We start from the raw sequence: 20,559 nt of genomic DNA on the forward strand, positions 1-20,559 counted from the left end.
CTGTTATTGGAGAAAACCGGTGACTGTGCAAAAAACCTTGTCTTATTTTTGGGGACATTACGCATGAATAATAATAACGCGGAACTGCGTCGGAAATCATGTGATGAGCTGCTCATGAACGAGTATAAAATCTATCGCGGACCTGGTTCAGTGCAGTTCGGAGTTATCTTAAGTTCAAGCTTTTCAAGGTAAGTTTTTAGGGGTCGAAACCGAAAGGTTTGCAACGGAGATTTTACATTATGCATGTACTTTTTAATTGAAATGCATGCACCGGCATTTGCTAGGGGAATGTTTAACTCATGGGCTTACGTAATTGATTTTGTTTGGCGTGGTGGGTATGCTAAATCAACTTGTAAGTTTCTCTTTTTACCTCGGCATGCATTTATCGGCATGGATGTGCGATGCACAACGATTTACCTACAGTGGAACCTCCCACAAGCGTAACTGCAGTATCATTGCCAATTATAACTGTTTCCAGTCCCTTTGTTTCTGATTTACCCCTAGGGTTCTTTCCATCATGCCAAAAGTTTCGGAAATTTCGGTTGAGAAATAAATGGAATGCTTCCTTCCGTGTGGAAATTTTCTGGTCAAAGCACAGGTTACCCAAACTCTGTGGGAGTTCGTTGGACTTCGAATTTATAAGAGAATGCATGAAAATATACAAAGTACGTTGTTGCGCGGTCTGTGGTCAAAGTGGTCCACTTCCACAGGTGGTCCTCTTTGACCGGTCGGTCTGATCCGATCGAAACTTGCTGTTCCATGTCAAAAATTTCTCGGTTCCATTTCTACTTTGCCAAGCAGTAATCAAACTTTCAGTCAAAACTGAATGGATCACTTCGATTTGTTTGGTGACTTTGGGGGCTTTCCATTCAACCAAAAAGTCTGGTTTGCATTTTCGGCAACTTCCGGTACAAGAGAAAACCTAGCGGGCACCTTTTTCCACACAGATATAGTAATTATTAATTATTATATTGTAATATATGATATCTGTCTTTTATCTTTTACACAGGTAAACTGACAGTGGATGTGAAGACCTAAGGGTGTATCTTCTTTTCTAGTAAAATATTGATCTCTCCTGCTAGTATCAAACAGGTCTTTTAGTGCAGTCATGGCAAGAGCAAACCAATTTTCACTGTTAATGTGGAAAAATTTCATCCTTCTTAAGAGAGCCCCAGTGCGAACTTTTCTTCAGATTGCAATGCCTCTCTTGTTCATAGCCATCCTAGTCTTTCTGCGAGCTTTCAAGATAAAGAATGAGTACAAACCAAATGTCATGTACCCTGCCTTTGAGGTGAATAAACTTCCATCAGATGTGTCGAAACTCAATCGAATTGCGTTTGCACCTAACACTAGTGATGTACAACAAGTTATGGACAGGGTGGTGAAGCAGCTTGGATTTACACATACTGTGCCCTTTAATAGTGAAGAGGATATGGTTAGCTTTTTAGTCAGTTTACAAGGTAATGAAAAAACATTCCTCGGAGGAATTGCCTTCAATACAAGTCTGGACAGTAATAATATTATATACAAGATCAGACTGAGCTCAAAGACTGATATAAAGCAAAATGGTGGCAAAGAAGAAAGGCAAGGGTTTGGTACAAGTCCTTCTACAACCTGGAATACTCAGTTTACATTTCCAGTTTTACAAGTTCCAGGACCAAGGAACAAAAATGCCTCCCACGGTGGCCCTCCATTTTATTTTGAAGCTGGATTTTTGGCAATTCAACATGCAGTGGATACTGCTATCATGAAGTACCGGTACAAAGGGAAGATTGATATGCTGAATACAACAGTGTCAGTTAAGCGGTTTCCATATCCTGATTACACTCATGACAATTTTGTTCTAGTGATACAAACTAGCCTTCCTCTTCTTTTGATGTTATCACTTCTTGTCACTGCCTTGAACATTGTGCGTGATGTTGTCTATGAAAAAGAGAAAAAATTAAAGGTAAGGAAATTCAATTATTTTTATTTTTAATTCAGTGTTAATAATATTTGAAGGCTCTTCATCCATGACCCTGAGCAGTAGTTGCTCTCAGATTTAACAGTCATGTAGAAAATGTAAATTTCCAGTGGAATATAATCTATGCATGACCAATGCATTCAGTATGCTCCATTGGAACACTTTTCTACCCTCTCATACAGCATAACTAGCATTTTTTTCAAGTCTCTTTCGAATACAAAATAAAAATCTCCAGTGGAATCTATTCATGTCCAATGGATTCCATACACTAAGGTAACAAAGGTAAGACTTTTTGCCTTTTCACCACTAGACGTAAAGTAACTCTTGTCAAGGAAAGCGATATAACAATGGCAAGGAATCCAGACCTAACATGTAATCTGCCACATTACTAACTCTGGCTGTCAAGGTTAAAAAATTTGAGTGTTGTAAATAATAAAAAAGAAACAGGTATTGATAAAAATGGAGGATCTTAATTTGCTGATGTGCAGGTGTGCAGGCTTGACTTGATCCTGTAACTCAAACCCTGCCCCAATCCTAACACCTCTAGTTGGACCTGCACCTTCTCCCAGCAAATAATAATTATATTAACCCGAGGGTTGTCCAGTACTGTCAACTAGACTCTAGATGTATCCTAGTTTGCAGAGAAAGTAGTGTCCGATAGCCTGGGACTAGTGGATTTTGCTATTGGGCTAGTGAATTCTGTTAGTAACTTGCCCGATGGGCAAATGAATTTTTTTGAGGAATTCAAATTACAGAAGAACTGTGAAATCAATCTGCTCATCAAAACGTTGTTTGGGCTAGTTGAAATGATATTTGGGCTAGTAAATGTTAGCTTCAGCTTGCCTTAATGGCCAAGATGCCGAGATCCTAGTTAGAAATCCGAGCCCGAGACTCTTTGGTGAAAAGTTTCGAGACTCAAAAAAAGTAAAAGCAAACCTTGAAAAAACGAGACTTCGAGACTTATCAAAAACGCTTCCGAGATTTCGAGATCCTGGCAAAATTTTCCGAGACCCAGGTTTTTCGAGGTACCATTCGCCACCCCTCACCCTGTATCCCCATTGCTTTCCTTTGGAAAACCAGTATTCACAACATCTCTCTTTACTTGACCCAGGTGTATAAAGTTGGACTATATATAGCATCCTATCCAAGGGGAATTGGTGCAGTAATTCTTGCTTTTATAGACAATGAGTTAAGCCAACCCTAGCGACATGCACCTTGACATCTACCTTTTATGTTATATTTATTGATAGATTTGATCAATTTTAAAACAGGTATTAATGATTCTACTTAAATTGACAGGAATCCATGAAGATGATGGGACTGAGTGGCTGGTTACATTGGCTTGCATGGTTCACAAAATATTTCTTGTTCCTCCTCATCATTATGGCCTTTGCAACCTTTTTCTTTACTGTAAAATTCAACTCCAATGGCCGTGTCCTGAACAAAACTTCTCCAGCTGTTCTGTTTGTTTTCCTTATGCTCTATGCAGTCTCTTCTATTATGTTCTGCTTCTGCGTTAGCGTATTCTTCTCTAAGGCAAACATTGCTGCAGCTGCTGGAGGGATCATCTGGTTCTCCAATTACATCCCATACTTTTTTGTGGCACAGTACTATGACACAATGAGCGTAGGAGCCAAGGCTGCATCGTGCCTTCTCTCCAACGTCGCAATGTCAATTGGAGCTCAGCTGATTGGCAAATTTGAAGGAGCTGGCATCGGATCTCAGTGGTCAAATCTTAACCAGGGACCTTCTATCGATGATGATTTTACTCTTGGTCTTGTCATGGTCATGTTTGTGGTAGATTCCTTGATCTACGGTCTTATCGCTTGGTATGTTGAGGCTGTTTTTCCTGGAGACTTTGGTGTTCCACAGCCGTGGTACTTTCCTGTTTTACCTAGTTACTGGTGTGGTAAAGGCAAAGAGGTAAGGTAGAGGTTTTAGAAAGCTTAGTACCTAGAATCATTAAACTATCTCCATTGTAAGTAATTAGATAAATGTAGGAGTGGGGATGGGGTATGTGAATGTTTGAAAACCAAGTGTCGCTGGTGACTGGTTGTTTTGCCTATGAGTCATTTTGCTAATGTCCGCTTCGCTAAGGTCCTCATTTGTTCTGCTTAAGAAATTGAACCAGTGATGCACATGTATATACTTCCTTCTTTAAAGCCATGACACAAAAAAGTGTGACACCTATGTATACATACCTGGTTTGTTCTTTAAGCCACAGATTACTCATATTTAGGCAAAAGACTTTAGGGAACTGACAAATGTTAATGAATTGACTAATGAGGTGAGCTAGCAGAATTTGGTGAAATGACAGGCACTACAACAATGAATCATACGGTCATGGTTAGTACATACTTTTTCTCCATCAGCCATAACACTTTACATCTGTCTTGCCCCCATTATAAACTCCTGCTCCATTGCTGCTCTCTTCATCTTCTTTAGATGATAAGATTATTGCTCTTCTTAGACTTGCACCCCTGATTGCACATGGCCAACCATACCCTTAACGTTACTCATGCCTTTATTTTGCTTTTAATTAATTATTGTTTTAAATTTCTACTTATTTTTTATAGGTGGAGATAAAAGAGTTCCATGACTTAGAAAATGGCTCCAGCCAAACTGGGATGTCAGCACCAGATTTCTTAGAAAAGGAACCAGTGGGTTTGGTGCCTGGAATTGAAATTAAAAACCTCAAAAAAGTGTTTTCTACTGAAAAAGGTTTGACTTGAGTTAGTTATTTCTTCATATATCAGGACTCTGCTCTAAAATCACCTGGAGGCAATGTAGAGACCCCAGGCACCTTCATTTGGCACTGATTGGGTGGAGACTAGGATATATCTTTGACGATTTTACTTAAGAATCATATGTTGGGCACCCTGGATTTCTCAGGCTCAGTGCACTCTACAATAATTATTATTTTTCTTAGAGAACAGCTTTTCACACACGTTATCATTATTAGATAAACGTGTCTTTGCTATTTTATGTGAGACAACACTAACTTGTGTGTAAGTTGTTTGAAGACAATTGAATACAGACAGGGCCAGTAAAAACCAAATGCCATTATGTATATACACCAAGTTGCCAGGAGTATTGCCAGCATGGTAAAATTTATTATACCTTACTCTTCTACTGAGTTTTATCATAAGGTTACTGTGTAAAGAAATCCAGATTGTAACCTTCGCCAAGCAGTGGCGGATTTAGGAGAATGGTCCCCACCTTTTTTTACAGCCAAACCAAACCCGACAGATAGTATTTTTTAAGAGTAATTACAAAAAACTACTGTTATCTCAGGGTATTGATGAGTGGACCCAATTATCTGAAGTCCTGGATTTACAAGTCATAAGTTACAGAATCAAATTATGATAACTAAGTTTCCTTGTTTGATTTCAAAAATCATGTTTTCATTTCAATCTTTCCAAAGTGTACTTTATAAATTTATTTTATTTTTTCTTATTTTATAGGAAAGAAAGTTGCGGTTAATGGAGTATCACTGAACATGTATGAAGGCCAGATAACTGCTCTACTGGGGCACAATGGAGCTGGGAAAACAACTCTTATGTCTATGCTGACAGGGTTGTTTCCTGCTTCATCTGGCTCAGCTCTTGTTAATGGCTGTTCCATTAGAGATAACATTAGTGGAGTGCGCAGCAGCTTGGGTAAGTTATGTCTATGCTTGACTTCTAATCAAGGGAGGTTCTGAACTGCTATGATAATATTGAAAACGTAGAATTAAAGCTATTTTTGTTATTTGTGAGATGGTAGTAGGCTCGATTTCTGCCACTCTTTCGTCAGTCATCATCATCATCAATCATCATAATCATTATCATCATCATCATCATCATTATCGCCACCATTGTCACCACGGAAATCACCAGCATGTGTTTTAGAAACCCTGAATAAAATACTTGTTGCTAATCAGAAAATTTTGCTCCAGGCCTTTGTCCTCAACATGATGTGTTGTATGACCATCTGACTGTTGAGGAACATCTGTGGTTCTTTGCTAAGTTAAAGAACTGTCCATCCCACCGTGTACGGCAGGAGGTCAACAGAATGATTGAATGCATTGGACTTGCTGACAAGCGACATACACAGACCCGTGCACTGTCTGGTGGCATGAAAAGAAAACTTTCTGTTGGAATAGCACTTATTTCAGATTCCAAGGTTAGCATGGTTATGTCACCTTTTATCTCTAAATGAAAATTTCATCTCTAGAGAATTATTCATGTGTGCGTATTGAAAATAGTATGTATAATCAAAGGCCCTCTGAAATACTTAAGCCATAAGGGATAGATTTTCTTACCCTTTCATATACTTAAACATATGAATTGCCTACCTTTCCATATACCAGGAGCCTGAAAAAGGTACCTCTTTTTTGTCGGAGCTTTCCGTCTAGGGAGTGCCCCCTCCCCCCCCTCCCCCCCCCCCCCCACACACACACACGGGGAAAAGCAGCGCCGTATTCATTAGCTGCCATAATCTTGCAAGCTTCTACAAGTTACCTGTAGTTTAAACAATCACCGATGACGATGATGATGATGATGATGATTATGATAATTATGATATTGAGTCTTATTTATTAATAGGTTGTAATGCTGGATGAGCCAACATCTGGCATGGACCCCTCAGCACGCAGATTCACCTGGGATTTGCTACAGCAGCAGAAGCAAGGAAGGACTATACTTCTTACCACGCACTTCATGGACGAAGCTGATATTCTTGGTGACAGGATCGCCATCATGGCAGAAGGAAACATCAAATGCTGTGGATCTTCCCTCTTCCTTAAGAACAAGTATGGAGTGGGCTATCACATGGTTATGGTGAAGGAGCCCCATTGTGACGTATCCAAGATTATATCTGTCGTGAGCAGTCATGTGTCTACAGCAATGTTAGAGAGCAATGTTGGTGAGTTTAGTGATAACGTCGCTAAAAATGAATTTACGTCCTTTCAAACTTATTCGCGTCTATTTGGACCCCGCTCTATTTGTCAAGTGAAGGCCATTTTTCCTGGAGTCGAATTCTTGAGGACTCAAATATCCAGGTTCAAGGAGAGAAAGGAAAATTCGTCCACGTATGTTCACGTCCTCCATAAAACCAAAAAACGTTGTCGTTGTCGTAGTCGTCGTGGTATCTACTCTACATGTATCTACTTCTCGTATTTTCCAAGATAACTCTTTTAACTTCTAGGCCATGTTGTGGTGAGATTATTTATCTCTTACCGTAAAATTCCGAAAATAAGCCCCCGGGCTTATATTTATCAAAGGCCCTTTTTGAGAGGCTTATTTTTGGAGGGGCTTATCTACGGAGGGAAATTTGCGTTTCAAAATCGATTTGGCTAGCCTTATAGTTGGAAGTAAATGTACCGTTTTTGCTTTGCTTTACTTTGTATTTGAGGGCAATTTCCAAGTACAAGCCCCCAGGGGCTTATATTTGGAGGGGCGATTTAACGGAGGGTTTTTTTGCGTTACGAGTTTGGAGGGCTTATACATGAAGGGGCTTATTTTCGGAATTTTACGGTAACTTTTTAATCTTAGGACGAAATCCTATCGTGTTACCATTCAAATTAAACCTCTTTGGCAGAACGTTTGTATAGTACTATTTATTTCGTAGGATTTTACGAAAAGAAATTTGAATTACCGGTATTTTGTAATTTTTTTTCCTTAGCTACCATTACAAGTGAAGGGTTGAACGTGGTAGAACACTTACACTCATATTACAAACCATACAAACCATACAAACCTGCCAGCGGGAAGAAGCAAAAGGGAACAGTGCACGTAGTTCTTACAATTTGTGTTGTTGTTCTTTGAGCAGGTGCTGAGCTATCATTTGTTTTGCCAAGTGAAGCTACAGATAAGTTCGAGGGGCTTTTCTTGGAGCTGGAAAATCGCCGGCAGGAGCTTGGCATCGCTAGTTACGGTGCTTCAGTTACTACATTGGAAGAAGTGTTTCTCAAGGTTGGGGAGGAAATGGACAGCACACTCAGCGATAAACTACAAAAACGGGATGAAGAAGGTTGGTTATGATTATGATAGAGAAAATATGTCTTTTGTTTCCTTTTTTAACGCTGGGGCTATGTCACGCTATTTACAATCATTTTAAGTAGATAAAATGTGTCGTTACATCAATAGAATTCCAGAAATAATGGTACAGTTTTGTTAGAGCTCTATTTATAAAACTATATTTAGGCACTGAAACTGTTTCCTGTCGTCTGTTGCCACGGATGGAAGGATGGACATGGGCCGCCACCCACTTAGAAAGTGACTAGAAGGAGAAGAGAGAAAATGAGAGACCACTGGACTAAGCTTATGTGTTTGACCCTTCATGGTCGTTTGATTTCAAATCGCACCCAATGAAATTTCTTTTTTCATCATTCCTTTTCTCTCTTCTCTCCGCGCGCCACCTTGTTTGCACGAGGTATAACGCGCACTCTTTTAGGGCAACATTAGAGAACACTTGTCTGTAAGATAAAGTTGTGCGTACTTAATAGATTTTGGTGAGTACGCTTCATGAAGATAACCGTGTTACTGCGTTTGATTCCCCAGAGACTTCCTCAATAAAGGGTATACAAGTGAATGGAAAAATCCCAAATGAGACAGAACGATCGGTCTTTTCACGACTGGGAACATTCGGAGCAGCGTCTGGTGGCTATGGCACTTTTAGCGACTACAGTAACTACACCCACTCTTCTGGGTTTCGTCTGTTTCGTCAGCGGTGGTACGCAATGTTTGTTAAGCGCCTACTTCACTCCAAGCGTCACAAGCTGTCTCTTATTGCACAGCTTCTCCTTCCACTGGTGTTTACGCTTATTGCACTCATTAATGCCAAGACTTTTCCTCAGCCCACTGACTCACCGCCTCTTGATCTGACTACACGTAACTACCAGAACAACTTCGTTCCTTGGGCTTCAGACGGGTAAGTGTTGGCTCCTGAAGTATTCTAGTCTCCTGACTTCGTAGCCGTTCTTTGTAGGGAGGAGCGTTGCGTGACGACTCTGCGGCTACTTTCGGCTGGAGAGATGCGACGACCGGAAATACGTCTGTGTCCGCAGGCTACTGCGTATAAGACTAGAACTATTCGTAGTTAAGAGCACGATGATTTAACGGGGGCGGGGGGAGGGGGGGAGGTGACGTGGGGTTATCGGAGCATGAGTGGGAAGGGGGATGATGTCTGACAAAGCAAGTTTGACAAATGGATGGAAAGTACAGGGAAAAATAGGAATTTCCTTTCCGTTCGCTCTTAGGTGTCCATGAGCCGAAGAAAGCTTTAATTGGCAAAGTTATCGAAATAGGTCTAGTTTATATTTTGTTCCGAATGTGTCCCGTAGTCTTCTGATGGGAAGTCTATACTTTTGAAGTAAGTTGGAAGGGGCGTCAGTTCATACAAAGCCAAGAGCGAAACGAAAAACATAATTTGCTTGTATAACTAAATTTGCTACAGCACTTCTATACCTTTTCCCTAAAACAACAAAGTCACTCTGGAAGGAGATATCTCTTGTTACAAACAAATAGACAGCATGTTTAGTTACTGATTGTTCGCTGATCTTCTCCTCAAACAAATGTAAATACACAACACCGAAAATTGACATTTTAGATCTCGCTGAGCTCAGGAGCTTGGTCTCTTAGGTGTGAAGTCATATCATAGTTGTTTTTTGTTTTCCAAATATAGTTCTTCAGAGGCAAAATCGTTAGCCGAAGATTTCCGAACTCAGTGGCCTAGTGGTGATACAAAGCCTGTTCACGTGACCGGTGAAATGGAAAAGTACTTAACGACCGAAGCCACGAAAGATGGACTTGGAGGCTTTAACAGGCATGATTTGATTGCTGCTACTTTTGCAAAGAAAAATGGGACAGGTAGGATTTTTTCTTGGGAGTTATCCAACTCAAGTTCATATTTCTAGAAAGTTCGAAAAACGGACCCATATCTTTCGAGAAAAGAAATCAAAACCAGACCACTGCAAAGGACCTTTCCAGTTCTGCAGTAAAGAGAACCAGACTTCGTCACCCTCATGGACAACTGTATTTATGCATGCTTTCTCTGAGCAAATGATGAAACCATTAATTAAAAAAATATGAAAAGGCAATGAAAGGAGCTCCAATTCATTATTTGAACCTCAAAGAATTGTTTTGAATTTGAAGGAAAGCTCAACGCCAGATCGGCATTAGCATCGGCCTGGTGGCGACACAAAGCGTGTTCACGTGAGCGGTGATATGGAAAATTACTTAACGACCGAAGCGACGAAAGTTGGACTTGGAGGCTTTAACAAGCATGATTTGATTGCTGCTACGACAATGAAAGGAGCTCCAATTCATTATTTGAACCCCACAGAATTGTCTTGAATTTGAAGGAAACCTCAACGCCAGATCGGCATCTGCTATATCATCGGCTCGAATCTCATCGGAGAGTTATGCCGATTTTTTTCTATGAACCTTGGTGGTTATGTTAAGGTTATTTTTTCTTTATTTTGCAAAAACATTTAAGTACCTTAAAGAACGTAGACCAGCGGCTGGCCATGTTTGCACTAAGGGAGGGGTGGGTTGGTCAGATAGCCCATTGCCTTGGAAGGTTTCCTGATCTTTGTTCATTTCACTTTGTTTCTCAGTTAATGTTACGGCGTGGTTCAACAACCAAGCTTACCATGCTATCGCCGTGTCACTTGCGGCTGCCGACGCTGGTATACTGCGGTCTGTCCTGGGAAAAAACTTCTCCATGACAACTGTAAACCACCCGTTGCCAAGAACAGCTCAAGAATCCATCAACGATTTACAGCGGTAATGCTAACCGACACATTAAACCGTCTAGATTCTTCTATAACACAGTCTGTGAACTCTTGTTTCCTCTCTTTTTTCTTTCCTGTTTATTCTTCGATTCACCCGTCCTTTTCCAATTGTATAAATTTTTAAACTTGGCCTCTTGACATCGTGGTTAACTGCTTATGTGAAAGTAGTTCGCAGTGCACGCAGACACGAGGCACCAAAGACTGTAGAAAAAGTTTGTGCATTTGTCTGAAGTGCACTTTCGGGTAAAGTTCCGCCCAGGTTACCAGAGGTAGTGGTATCCTTTACGGGAAGCTGCAGGCCAACACATCTTCAACCAAAGGCCGCAGCCACAAACGGCCAAGCGGCGAGAAAAAAGTAGGTCACTATATAGACTTAACCGAAACGGGAAATCGCACCTGAAAACTCTCTGGTATGTAGGTTAGTGAATTTCCCTGCTCATTTGATTGTAATAATTTCATTATTTTTATCATTATAATTATTCCATTTACTGCAGCAATGGACTCGGCTTCCAGATCTCCTTCAATGTGTTGTTTGGCATGGCTTTTCTGGCCTCCAGCTTTGTAGTGTTTCTTGTTCAAGAACGAGCCAACAAAGCGAAACATGTGCAGTTTGTCAGCGGTGTTGACCCATTTAGCTACTGGGATTCTGCCTATACCTGGGACCTTATCAATTTTCTCCTCCCGTCCCTGTCGATTTTGATCCTTGTAGCAGCTTTCGACGTGCCAGCCTACACTGGTAAGTAAATTATTTATTTTTACAAGCCTACAGGGCAATTTCGAGTCTCAAAGCTCTCATATTTCCATCATTAATCGTTCGTAAAAATATTTACTGTGCTGAGACGTGAACTTCGAAATGGATATGGCATGTTATCATGGAAAACTGGTTTGAACTGGAGCTGGGAACTCAAACTACTGGGACTATGCCTAAGTGTTCGCTAACGCGAAATACGTCTGCATTTACCATTCTTTCTGCAGGGTGGGGGACGAAGTCAATAGGCACGAATTTATGCTATTTTTGTGCTTCTTTTCCATTTTCAAACTGCGGCAGGTTTAGCTCAGTCGGTAGAGCGCTTGACTATAGAGTGGGAGGTCGCGGGTTCGATTCCCGGGGACTGGACCAATACTCAGGGCTCTTAAAACATATACATTGACACTCAAATTAAGTGTTTTTTTTTTAAAATCTAATCAACCATACAGTACGTCAGTTTGTAATTTGAATCAGAGTTTTTTCTTTTCTTTTAGGTCCTCGCTTAGGTTACTTGTTCATGTTACTGATGTTGTATGGCTGGGCCATCATTCCTCTCATGTATCTCTTCTCCTTTGTTTTTCGCACCGCCTCCACTGCCTTCGTGGTTCTAACTATGTTCAACGTTATTACTGGCCTGGCTTGTCTACTGACTGTATTCATTCTAAGCATTCCAGGTAACTTGTCTTTTTTAAAAATCTTCCTTGTCAATGAGAGCCTGAAGAATTAGGACAAATTGAGACCAAAACGGTGGAAATTGATATGATGGCCGGAGGTTTTAGCTCGTAGTGCTGTGGTGTGTTAAACCGTGTTAAAGTTTGTTTCCTTTGGACCTACCTGAACTTGTCTGATCCGGCCCGGGGAGATAAGTAAGTCACGAAAGTCGTCCCCCATGCCGATAGCGGCGTAGTGTTCCCCCCTATACGCCATATGTTTTTTTTGTCATGTTTTTATTAGACTTAAATTTAAAGCCAGGCCAAAGGAAATGCAACATTAAAAGTTCGTGACGCACCTCCTTTAACATATTGTTGTTGTTGTTCTTTATTTATTTAACCCTAGACCTTGATCTCCTGGACGTAGCAAACGCTCTGAAATGGGCCTTCCTTGTTCTGCCGAACTACTGCCTGGGTCAAGGCCTAACTGATATATTTAATAACTACAATGCTCTGGATTTCTTTAACAAGGCTCTTGACATGTGTCTTCATACCAAATTGCCCTACTTTCACCCTACTAAAGCTGAGTGCGAAAAGCTCATTCGAGAATATGGCGGCAGTCAGTTGGAGTTTCAAAAGAACTACCTATCTTGGGACAACCCTGGTATTGGACGATACCTCGTATTCCTGGCTTTAGAAGGGATCGTTTTCTACTCTCTTGTTCTATTAATTGAGTATGGGGTTTTCACCCGATTTACGGGAATCTTAAGACGTAGTTTTCCCACGGTTGGGCTGCGGAGCGAAGCGTCTTTAGTGGCCGATGATGACGATGTTTTAGAGGAAAAAAGAAGGGTGATGTCATCAGAGAACATGGACGACGTGCTTGCTATCAAGGAGTTAACTAAGGTCTTCTCAGGAAATGGACGTGAGTACAATTGGCGGGTTTTTGTATCGTACGTACGTCCTGTCTAGGCATGATTCAGTAACTGGAAAATCGACAAAATTGACGTAGTGGTCTGTGCCTGCGATGATCTAGCCTGCGAGCAAGCTCTCCTATTTAGGCAAGCGAAGTGAGCCTCGCGAGAACGCGCGAGGCCACTCACGGCTTCGCCGCTAGCTCGCGCGTTCTCGCGAGACTCGCTTCACTCGCCCAAATAGAAGAGCTTGCTCGCAGGCTAGCGATGATCTAGTCCCAAGATCTCCTCAAAAAACACTTAAAGACATAAGACATAAGAATTCTTTCAAAAAACACATAAAGACATATTTATTTCACCAAGGTTTTTCTTAATTTATAATTAGATTTCTATTTAATTTTCATACTTATATGTAGTTGTTAGATTTTTTAGAATTTTAATACATTTTTGTAAAGCGCCTAGAACAGTTAATGATATAGACGGTATAAAAATAAAGTTTATTTATTATTATTACTATTATTATTACTATTATTATCCTCGAGTAGTGAACGATGAGCACAAAGAGGTTTGAATTCTGAGTCTACTCTGCTTAATATCTGCCAGACAATGAAATGAGGAAATCGATCCTTTAAGAATGAATAAAATTGTTACAGTAGACTTTTACGTGCAGGTTTGTCCAGTATAAAAGCTGGAAAGACCATATATCCTGAAGAGCTTTACGGAGACCTTTCCTCAATACCAAAACATCCGTTTGAATCGTAGGCTACTTGATTACTTAGCACTATATAATGGTAATAGGACTGAGTGGAGTCCAGTTGGGTCTGTCATCATACGAGAGATAAACAAAATCGGACGACCGCGTAGCGAGAGTCCGTTTAGTTAATCATAAGTATGATTTTGTTGGTTATTGCATTGGTATTATTTAATGGTCGGGTACGGTTTGTTTGGAAACCATCTTAGGTGATCTCTATTATCGTGGATATAATTAATTAAATAGAAACTAACTTGAAAAGTAAATAAGCCACGGTTTTTTTCCCAGGTCGTTCGCCATTGATAGCGGTGGATAGTCTGTGCCTCGGGGTTCCCATGAGTGAGTGTTTTGGCCTTCTTGGTATCAATGGAGCCGGAAAAACAACAACGTTTCGCATGTTAACTGGAGATGAGACCATGACATCCGGGACTGCTGTGGTGGACGGGTTTGACATCCGAGAGGACATAAACAGGGTGCGTTCATTGATTCTAGCCTCTAGAGGGTTTCTTAGTATTTTCAGGACATTCGACGTAACTGCACTCTAACTAAAGGAAATGTAACATGGGACAATCCTAATTGCTCGACGATTTTCAGCGTTGCAGCATTGTTGCGACATTGCTTGGAATTGTTAGAACATTGTTCGAAAATTGTTGTCCTAAAATCGCCGTTGCTAATCGTCTAGTGTAACATCTTTTAAATCAAACAAACCATATATCAGATCATAGAACAGGATTCGCCTTGCTAAAAAGGTTTTTTGTCCAGTTCTCTGCCCTCCACAAATACCAACATTCAGAGCCTCTTTCATCAGAGTTGTTGTTCATATTTTTCTTGAAAAAGAACTTTTTGGCAAACTTTAACATTACGCATGTGTTGCTTCTAGGTTCGCCAGCGCATTGGCTATTGTCCTCAGTTTGACGCTTTAATAGATCAGCTGACCGGAAGAGAGTTGCTCGTTATGTATGCTCGGCTACGAGGCGTACCGGAAGTCTTGATAGCGGATGTTGTTGAGGAGCTTATTCAAGCATTGCTTCTTCAAGATCATGCGGATAAGTTAACAAGTTCTTACAGGTACAGTTTCTGCTTTCACCATTAATACGCAATGAAACCTTAGGATACCCTTGCCTTTTTCGGAACTTAACTGTGGGAGCCTTAGCCTGTTGCAGGCGTTTAGACAGTTAGGAGCGGCGCGACGATAGCTACTTTGCGCCACTCCGAACTATCCAAACGCCTGGAAAAGGCTATGCGAGCCTGAGACCCAGTTTACACCACCAATTTTCACCTGTGCAACCCATTTACACGGAACCGTGCAAATTCTCCTGCAGATTGCAGTAATGTTTGCGGTTGAAAACCTTGCACAGTTCTGCGGGTTCCATTCCAAGTTTTTGTCCGTTCAAGAATTTGTCTGGACTCTTGTAAACAGGTTATAAGTTTGCCGTTTCGTCAAATTGCAACAAATCGATTCTTAATTTTGAAATTAAAACCGACCAATCACAGCGAAGAAAAGTCCTGCATATGAAGAGATAAACCAATCAGAGCTTGCAACAGAAAAATGTAGCCGCCGCAAAGCGCGGGAAAACGAGGTTGGGATTATACTTCTGATTGGCTGATGTGTAAGTGGTGCGAATTATCTCAACCAATCAAATTGTGCGAAATCCTGATTGTTTTTTTATGCAATGGCCTATTTCTTGGCTTACAATTGTCCGAGTTTTCCTTTAACGTCATCTTAGGATACTTGCAGCTCGTGTCCGCTTTGTTCATTCTTACACTACTGGAAAACTTGCGTGCGAATCTTCCCAAGCCTAACTGCTCTGTGAACTAGATGACATATCTATTGGTATGTGTTTGAATTTGGTGGCTGTGAGTACCATTCGCGTAAAACCCGTTTTCCTTTGCCCCTTTCTAGTCTTATGCTTATTAAAACGCGGCAAACATCGCCTTTGTTGTCGTCAAAGCAGAGCTCGTACCCAGCTCCCACAAATGCTCGTTAATGGGGTAGACAGTACCTTACTTCAAACAGTGAAGAAACACGGGGATCGCACAATTAAGGAGTCAATCAGGTGCCCTTATTCAACGAAGACAAAAAATCGGGGTTAGTAATACTTCAGTTCAGCTTGTCTGTAAATGCCTATCTGAGGGACACGAATTAAGTCAGGGTTAAGGTAGCATGTCGCAGGTTCCAAGATGGTATTGCAGTGCAGTCGTGCAGTAAAAAGTGATATGAAAAACGCGCGGGGGCTGGAAGGAGAGACCTTTCCCTTTCTCAGGTCGCGCGCGTGTTATTTTCCCCTTTCTTGTTTATCTTCGCGATGTCCCTACTATCTGAGAGCCCTGGGCACAGGCTAGGTCACTGAGTGGTATTTTTTAAACCTCTCCTTTCTAGTGGTGGAAACAAGCGGAAGTTGAGTACTGCCATATCGTTAGTAGGGGACCCCCCTGTGGTGTTTTTGGATGAGCCTACAACTGGCATGGACCCGGTAGCGAGAAGACTATTATGGGATGCACTGTCACGTGTTCGGGCTGATGGACGTTGCATAGTGATTACGTCACATAGGTGAGTATGGCCCATGCTGTAGAGAAAAGTAGGATGCTTGGAAAGAATGCTTTCATAGTCTTGGTTTTTTAAAGGTTAAACTGATGAAAAAAAGTTATGCCAGTTATTTGGGGATGTTTGCAGAAAGCGTCGAGGATTGAAAAATCAATTCAGTGCTTGTAAGCATTTGAAGCAAAGCAAAGAAAGGTTGAAGACACTGGCAACCTTTGCATTGTGTTTTTTCGGTTCCCTTCATTTCTTCCTTATGTTTAGTTGTAAAGCTTACAATCGTTTCTCCTTTATTATTCTTAGTATGGAGGAATGTGAAGCTCTATGCACTCGGCTAGCGATCATGGTTAATGGGCGTTTAAAATGTTTGGGAAGCCCGCAGCATCTTAAACACAAGTTTGGCGAGGGATACACGCTTCTAGCTCGAGTATCAAGCAACACACCCGACACTGCACCACTGAAGCAGTTTATAGAGAGCTCATTCCCTCGAAGTGTGTTGAAAGACGAGCATCAAGGCATGGTCCACTATCACATCCCCGATACCAGCATAACGTGGGCTCAGCTGTTTGGGGCAATAGAGAGAGTCAAACTGAACTTCAATATTGAAGATTACTCTGTTAGTCAGACAACCTTAGAGCAAGTATTTCTGAACTTTGCCCGAGGACAGAGAGAGGAGGACAGTTAATGGAATGTGAACTATACTAGTTAAAACTATAGCCCTCGGGGGGAGGGGGAGCTACTTAGGTCAATTTTTGCTGGATATGTGCCGCTGTCCTTTCAGAACCTCTCCCCTTTTATAGTCTATCGTGTGGCTAATTATGGTCCCCTTTTTTTTGTCACTATTGGTCGAATGTAATTAACTTTACCACTTTCTGTTTATGCATCTACCTTATAAAACCTAGTAAGACGATCATCCTGACATGAATTCCCTTTTTTTTGTGTGTGTCAAATTCCTAGACACAATTTTTTTTTTTTTAACCTCAAACTCTCGAAAATTTGCGACCCCATGCAGCGGCACATCATCATTAGCCTATTACTAGGAAGTACCCTACCCGGGGCTATATCCATACCAGATACTATTTACATCCGGGGATAGATAACTGTCAACCAATGAAACACTCGTTTAAAACAATTTTTATCCGCGCCATAAGACAGCGCCTTCCGAACTGAGTTATTTTTTATAGACATTTTAAATATTATTGTCTAAAGTCGAATTATTATTATAAAAATTTGAAAAGAGAACAAACCGGATGTAGTATAAATCATCGTGTAGGACAGTAAATGTCAAGTATATATAAACACAATTAACTGCAAAAAATGAAAAGTTGCTAGATTTTTCCTGTGTCTTGCCTCAAGTGTTGGTCGTATCTGTCTTCGAACTACTTTTTACCACTGTACAACCACCTTTGGTTTTCAACAAATCCGAACTCAGTTAAGAGCAAGACTGACCATAACTTTTGCAGTAACCTAACTTGTTCACAGACCCTCTTTTTTCTCAGAGATCGTCGAGCTCGTGTATGAAAATGAAATACAATCCCCTGTGGATTTATCGACCGTGCGCTGTCGAATTGTTAGGAATAAAGAAAGAACAACGTCTGTTGACATGCTAGCACCAACCACGATGACGTACAGAACTTGGTAGCCTGCTTAGCTTGCGAGATTTTGCTTCGCAGTAATGGGAGTACTTCGATAAATCCGCCTCTAAACGTACGGTAAAACGAGCAGAAAAAACAGGTAACTTGTTTTGCAATATTGCTGCAAAACGAGTTTAATAGCGGTGTTGCACGTTTTACCACCCACGCATCAAACCCGTCGTGAAAGGTTATGGAAAGTTGTTGTAGAAAGTAGAGACTAGTTCTACTTTTTGTAACAAAATCTGTACATGTTGCACGTTTTAACGGCCCAAGGCAAACTTGTTTTGCAACTAGTGACGTAACTCTCCGGTGTATGGAGTGACTCCCGCGAAATTTTATCCAATCAAAAGTCAGTGTTAACTCAACTTGCAACAACCTGATTTGTTGCAAGACAGGTTTGATTCGTGGGTGGTAAAATGCGCAACATCGCTTTTCCACTCGTTTGGCAGCGATGTTGCAAAGTAAGTTGCCGGCTATTGTTGCCCGTTTTAACTTTAAGGTTGCCGTAGAACTCATTCCAGTAAAGTCAGTAAATAGTTAAGGGAACAGACTACGCAGCCTGGCATGAAGATACCGTATCATGACTGATGCACTATATCTCGTCCTATAGAACCGTGATCTACTTCAAAGGGTACTATTACTTCGTGTTTAAAAATTGTCAATTTAGATTTTAGCTTCTCCCGCAATTAATAATAATGTTACCTCTATAAATGGCGCTTCGTCTGCTTCGTTAAGCTTGGAATAATCGCGACGAAGATATGAAAAACTCGAAATCATTTTCTGAATAGTGACGTTTTCGCTGCCTTTGCGATGATGGCATGATGAATGATAAATGAACATAACGACAGGATACGATTTGCGTCGGGATTGGGATTTGCCCTTGTTTTTTTGTTATTTACCCACCCATCCCACGTAAGGTTGACCACACTACCAGGGTCTTCTATTTTTTGATCATCAGTGTGGCTTCTAAAGTGCCATGAGACGGGGCCTAGTGTGTACTGCAATGTGAGTGTAAAAGTTTCTTTAATATCACTAAATCAAAGGTTGAATGAGGTATTGCCTTAACATAAACACAAGTCGTCAATTTAACACTCCATTATAATCAATTTACAGCTGAATTTACCAACCAGCTGAACATTGGTATAAAGAAGGTTTGTCCTTGTATATTAACCGTGGGTTCTTAAGCCTACTCTCATATTACAGAGGCTTTTCAAGGGAGAAAGGTTAATAACAGTTAATTCTTCCAGGTACTATATCTGCTGTAAATTCCCTTCCCCCCCCCCCAACCCCAAAGAAAAAAATTGAGTTTCACAAAACTTTATGCTGAACCAACGGTGGCATTTTTCTACAACCAAATTTACAGGCAGTCTCACTGAAAAGACCAACAAAGCAACAGCATACCCCCCCCCCCCCCTCCTGGAAGGCCTCGTTATACATATAGATGGAAAGAGGTTACACTGTTAAGAAGGACATCACCAAAAACAGTGACAACATAACAACCAAGGGAAGATGCTTAACTTACTCAAATCCAGAACAAAATTGTTGATCACCTATTACTGAACATTTTCAGAAAGGGACAGTGTCAGCCTTAAAAAATCCAGAGTGCACTTTTCTCATCATTGGTAAATAGAAATAAATGGCCAAATTTCTTTTTAGTGGCTATGATCATTTTAATGATTAATTTTCTAGCGCGCAGATACTATCCTCTTGTTTTTGGTCATGGATCATTTATGATATGGATAAAGATGCCTTGTTAAACATGTTAAAATAGTGTCAAAAGCCTCCCAACAGTCACACTTGATAATCTCTAATTTCCTTCTGATTTGAAGTTGAAATAAATAACAAAAATGTCAGCTGCATTTAGAAATTAATGAACATGTTCTTGCCTGAATATTACACCTACACTACAGGCTAGAGGATGGGTTTTATCAAGCATCCGAGTAAGGGAGAGATTTCCATCAAACACTAGAAAAACCAAGTGACCATTATTTCAAACCATTTATTACTATCTGCTGTTGGGTATCCCTCACACCATTCTTGATTCAACGAGGTAGACCGGTATGTTACCACATTAATGAAAAATGTGGATCAGAACTGTACTTTTGTAACCATTGTTGGATTGATGGTCAACAGCACATAGCAAGAATTCTGAAAATGATTTTTTTAGTAGGAGAGAGACCGCAGCAGGCCTCATATTTTCACAGGAAAACTGAAGCTCACCAGCAGGTGCATCTGACACAGTAGATTCTTGTCTAGAGAAACAAACAGATGGTGAATCCAAAAATCCAGATGTAGCACTCAGAGCACAGCATGCAGAGCAGGCATTTTTTTTTTGCGAAAACTCAAAGGTACATTGATCACAGCCACAATCTTGAAAGCAATAAAAAATGAAGGGAGGAGAGGCACACAGCAGGAGAGCATTAATTTGTCCTGAAAATAGTATCATTGTTCACGCTTCAAAATACACCTGCTTTGCAGGCTACTCAGAGTATATATTTTTTAGATTCACCATCCAATTTTTGAAGACAATGCAATGCATTCTGGGATTATATTCAAGAAACTGGATAATGATACACCCTAGGTA

At 40.7% G+C, this 20,559-nt stretch overlaps 1 protein-coding gene across 2 annotated transcripts; it reads left to right on the forward strand.

Annotated features, from left to right (window-relative positions):
• The first annotated feature begins 69 nt into the window (after positions 1–69).
• LOC140940829 (phospholipid-transporting ATPase ABCA3-like) lies at positions 70–17,812 on the forward strand. Of its 2 annotated transcripts, XM_073389788.1 has the most exons (18): positions 70–188; positions 1,010–1,948; positions 3,263–3,886; positions 4,540–4,684; positions 5,428–5,622; positions 5,901–6,127; positions 6,550–6,868; positions 7,775–7,975; positions 8,506–8,875; positions 9,629–9,813; positions 10,563–10,731; positions 11,234–11,475; positions 11,982–12,161; positions 12,544–13,062; positions 14,091–14,275; positions 14,683–14,870; positions 16,183–16,353; positions 16,645–17,812. In XM_073389788.1, the coding sequence occupies exons 2-18, from the start codon at positions 1,109–1,111 to the stop codon at positions 17,024–17,026; spliced, it is 5,142 nt and encodes a 1,713-aa protein (XP_073245889.1). In that variant the 5' UTR covers positions 70–188; positions 1,010–1,108; the 3' UTR covers positions 17,027–17,812. The 2 variants fall into 2 exon arrangements, with proteins under 2 accessions (XP_073245889.1, XP_073245891.1); XM_073389790.1 differs by lacking the exon at positions 16,183–16,353.
• The last annotated feature ends 2,747 nt before the right edge of the window (positions 17,813–20,559 follow it).

Source organism: Porites lutea, chromosome 6 (genome assembly GCF_958299795.1).
Source record: "Porites lutea chromosome 6, jaPorLute2.1, whole genome shotgun sequence".
In the NCBI taxonomy this organism is placed as follows: Eukaryota; Metazoa; Cnidaria; class Anthozoa; order Scleractinia; family Poritidae; genus Porites; species Porites lutea.

Excerpts from the sequence above, each read along its gene's own strand:
- LOC140940829 (XM_073389788.1), top strand. The coding sequence starts at position 1,109 with ATGGCAAGAGCAAACCAATTTTCACTGTTAATGTGGAAAAATTTCATC. Across the intron at positions 3,887-4,539 it reads GGTGTGGTAAAGGCAAAGAG|GTGGAGATAAAAGAGTTCCA; the intron begins GTAAGGTAGAGG and ends TATTTTTTATAG. Across the intron at positions 11,476-11,981 it reads CGACGTGCCAGCCTACACTG|GTCCTCGCTTAGGTTACTTG; the intron begins GTAAGTAAATTA and ends CTTTTCTTTTAG.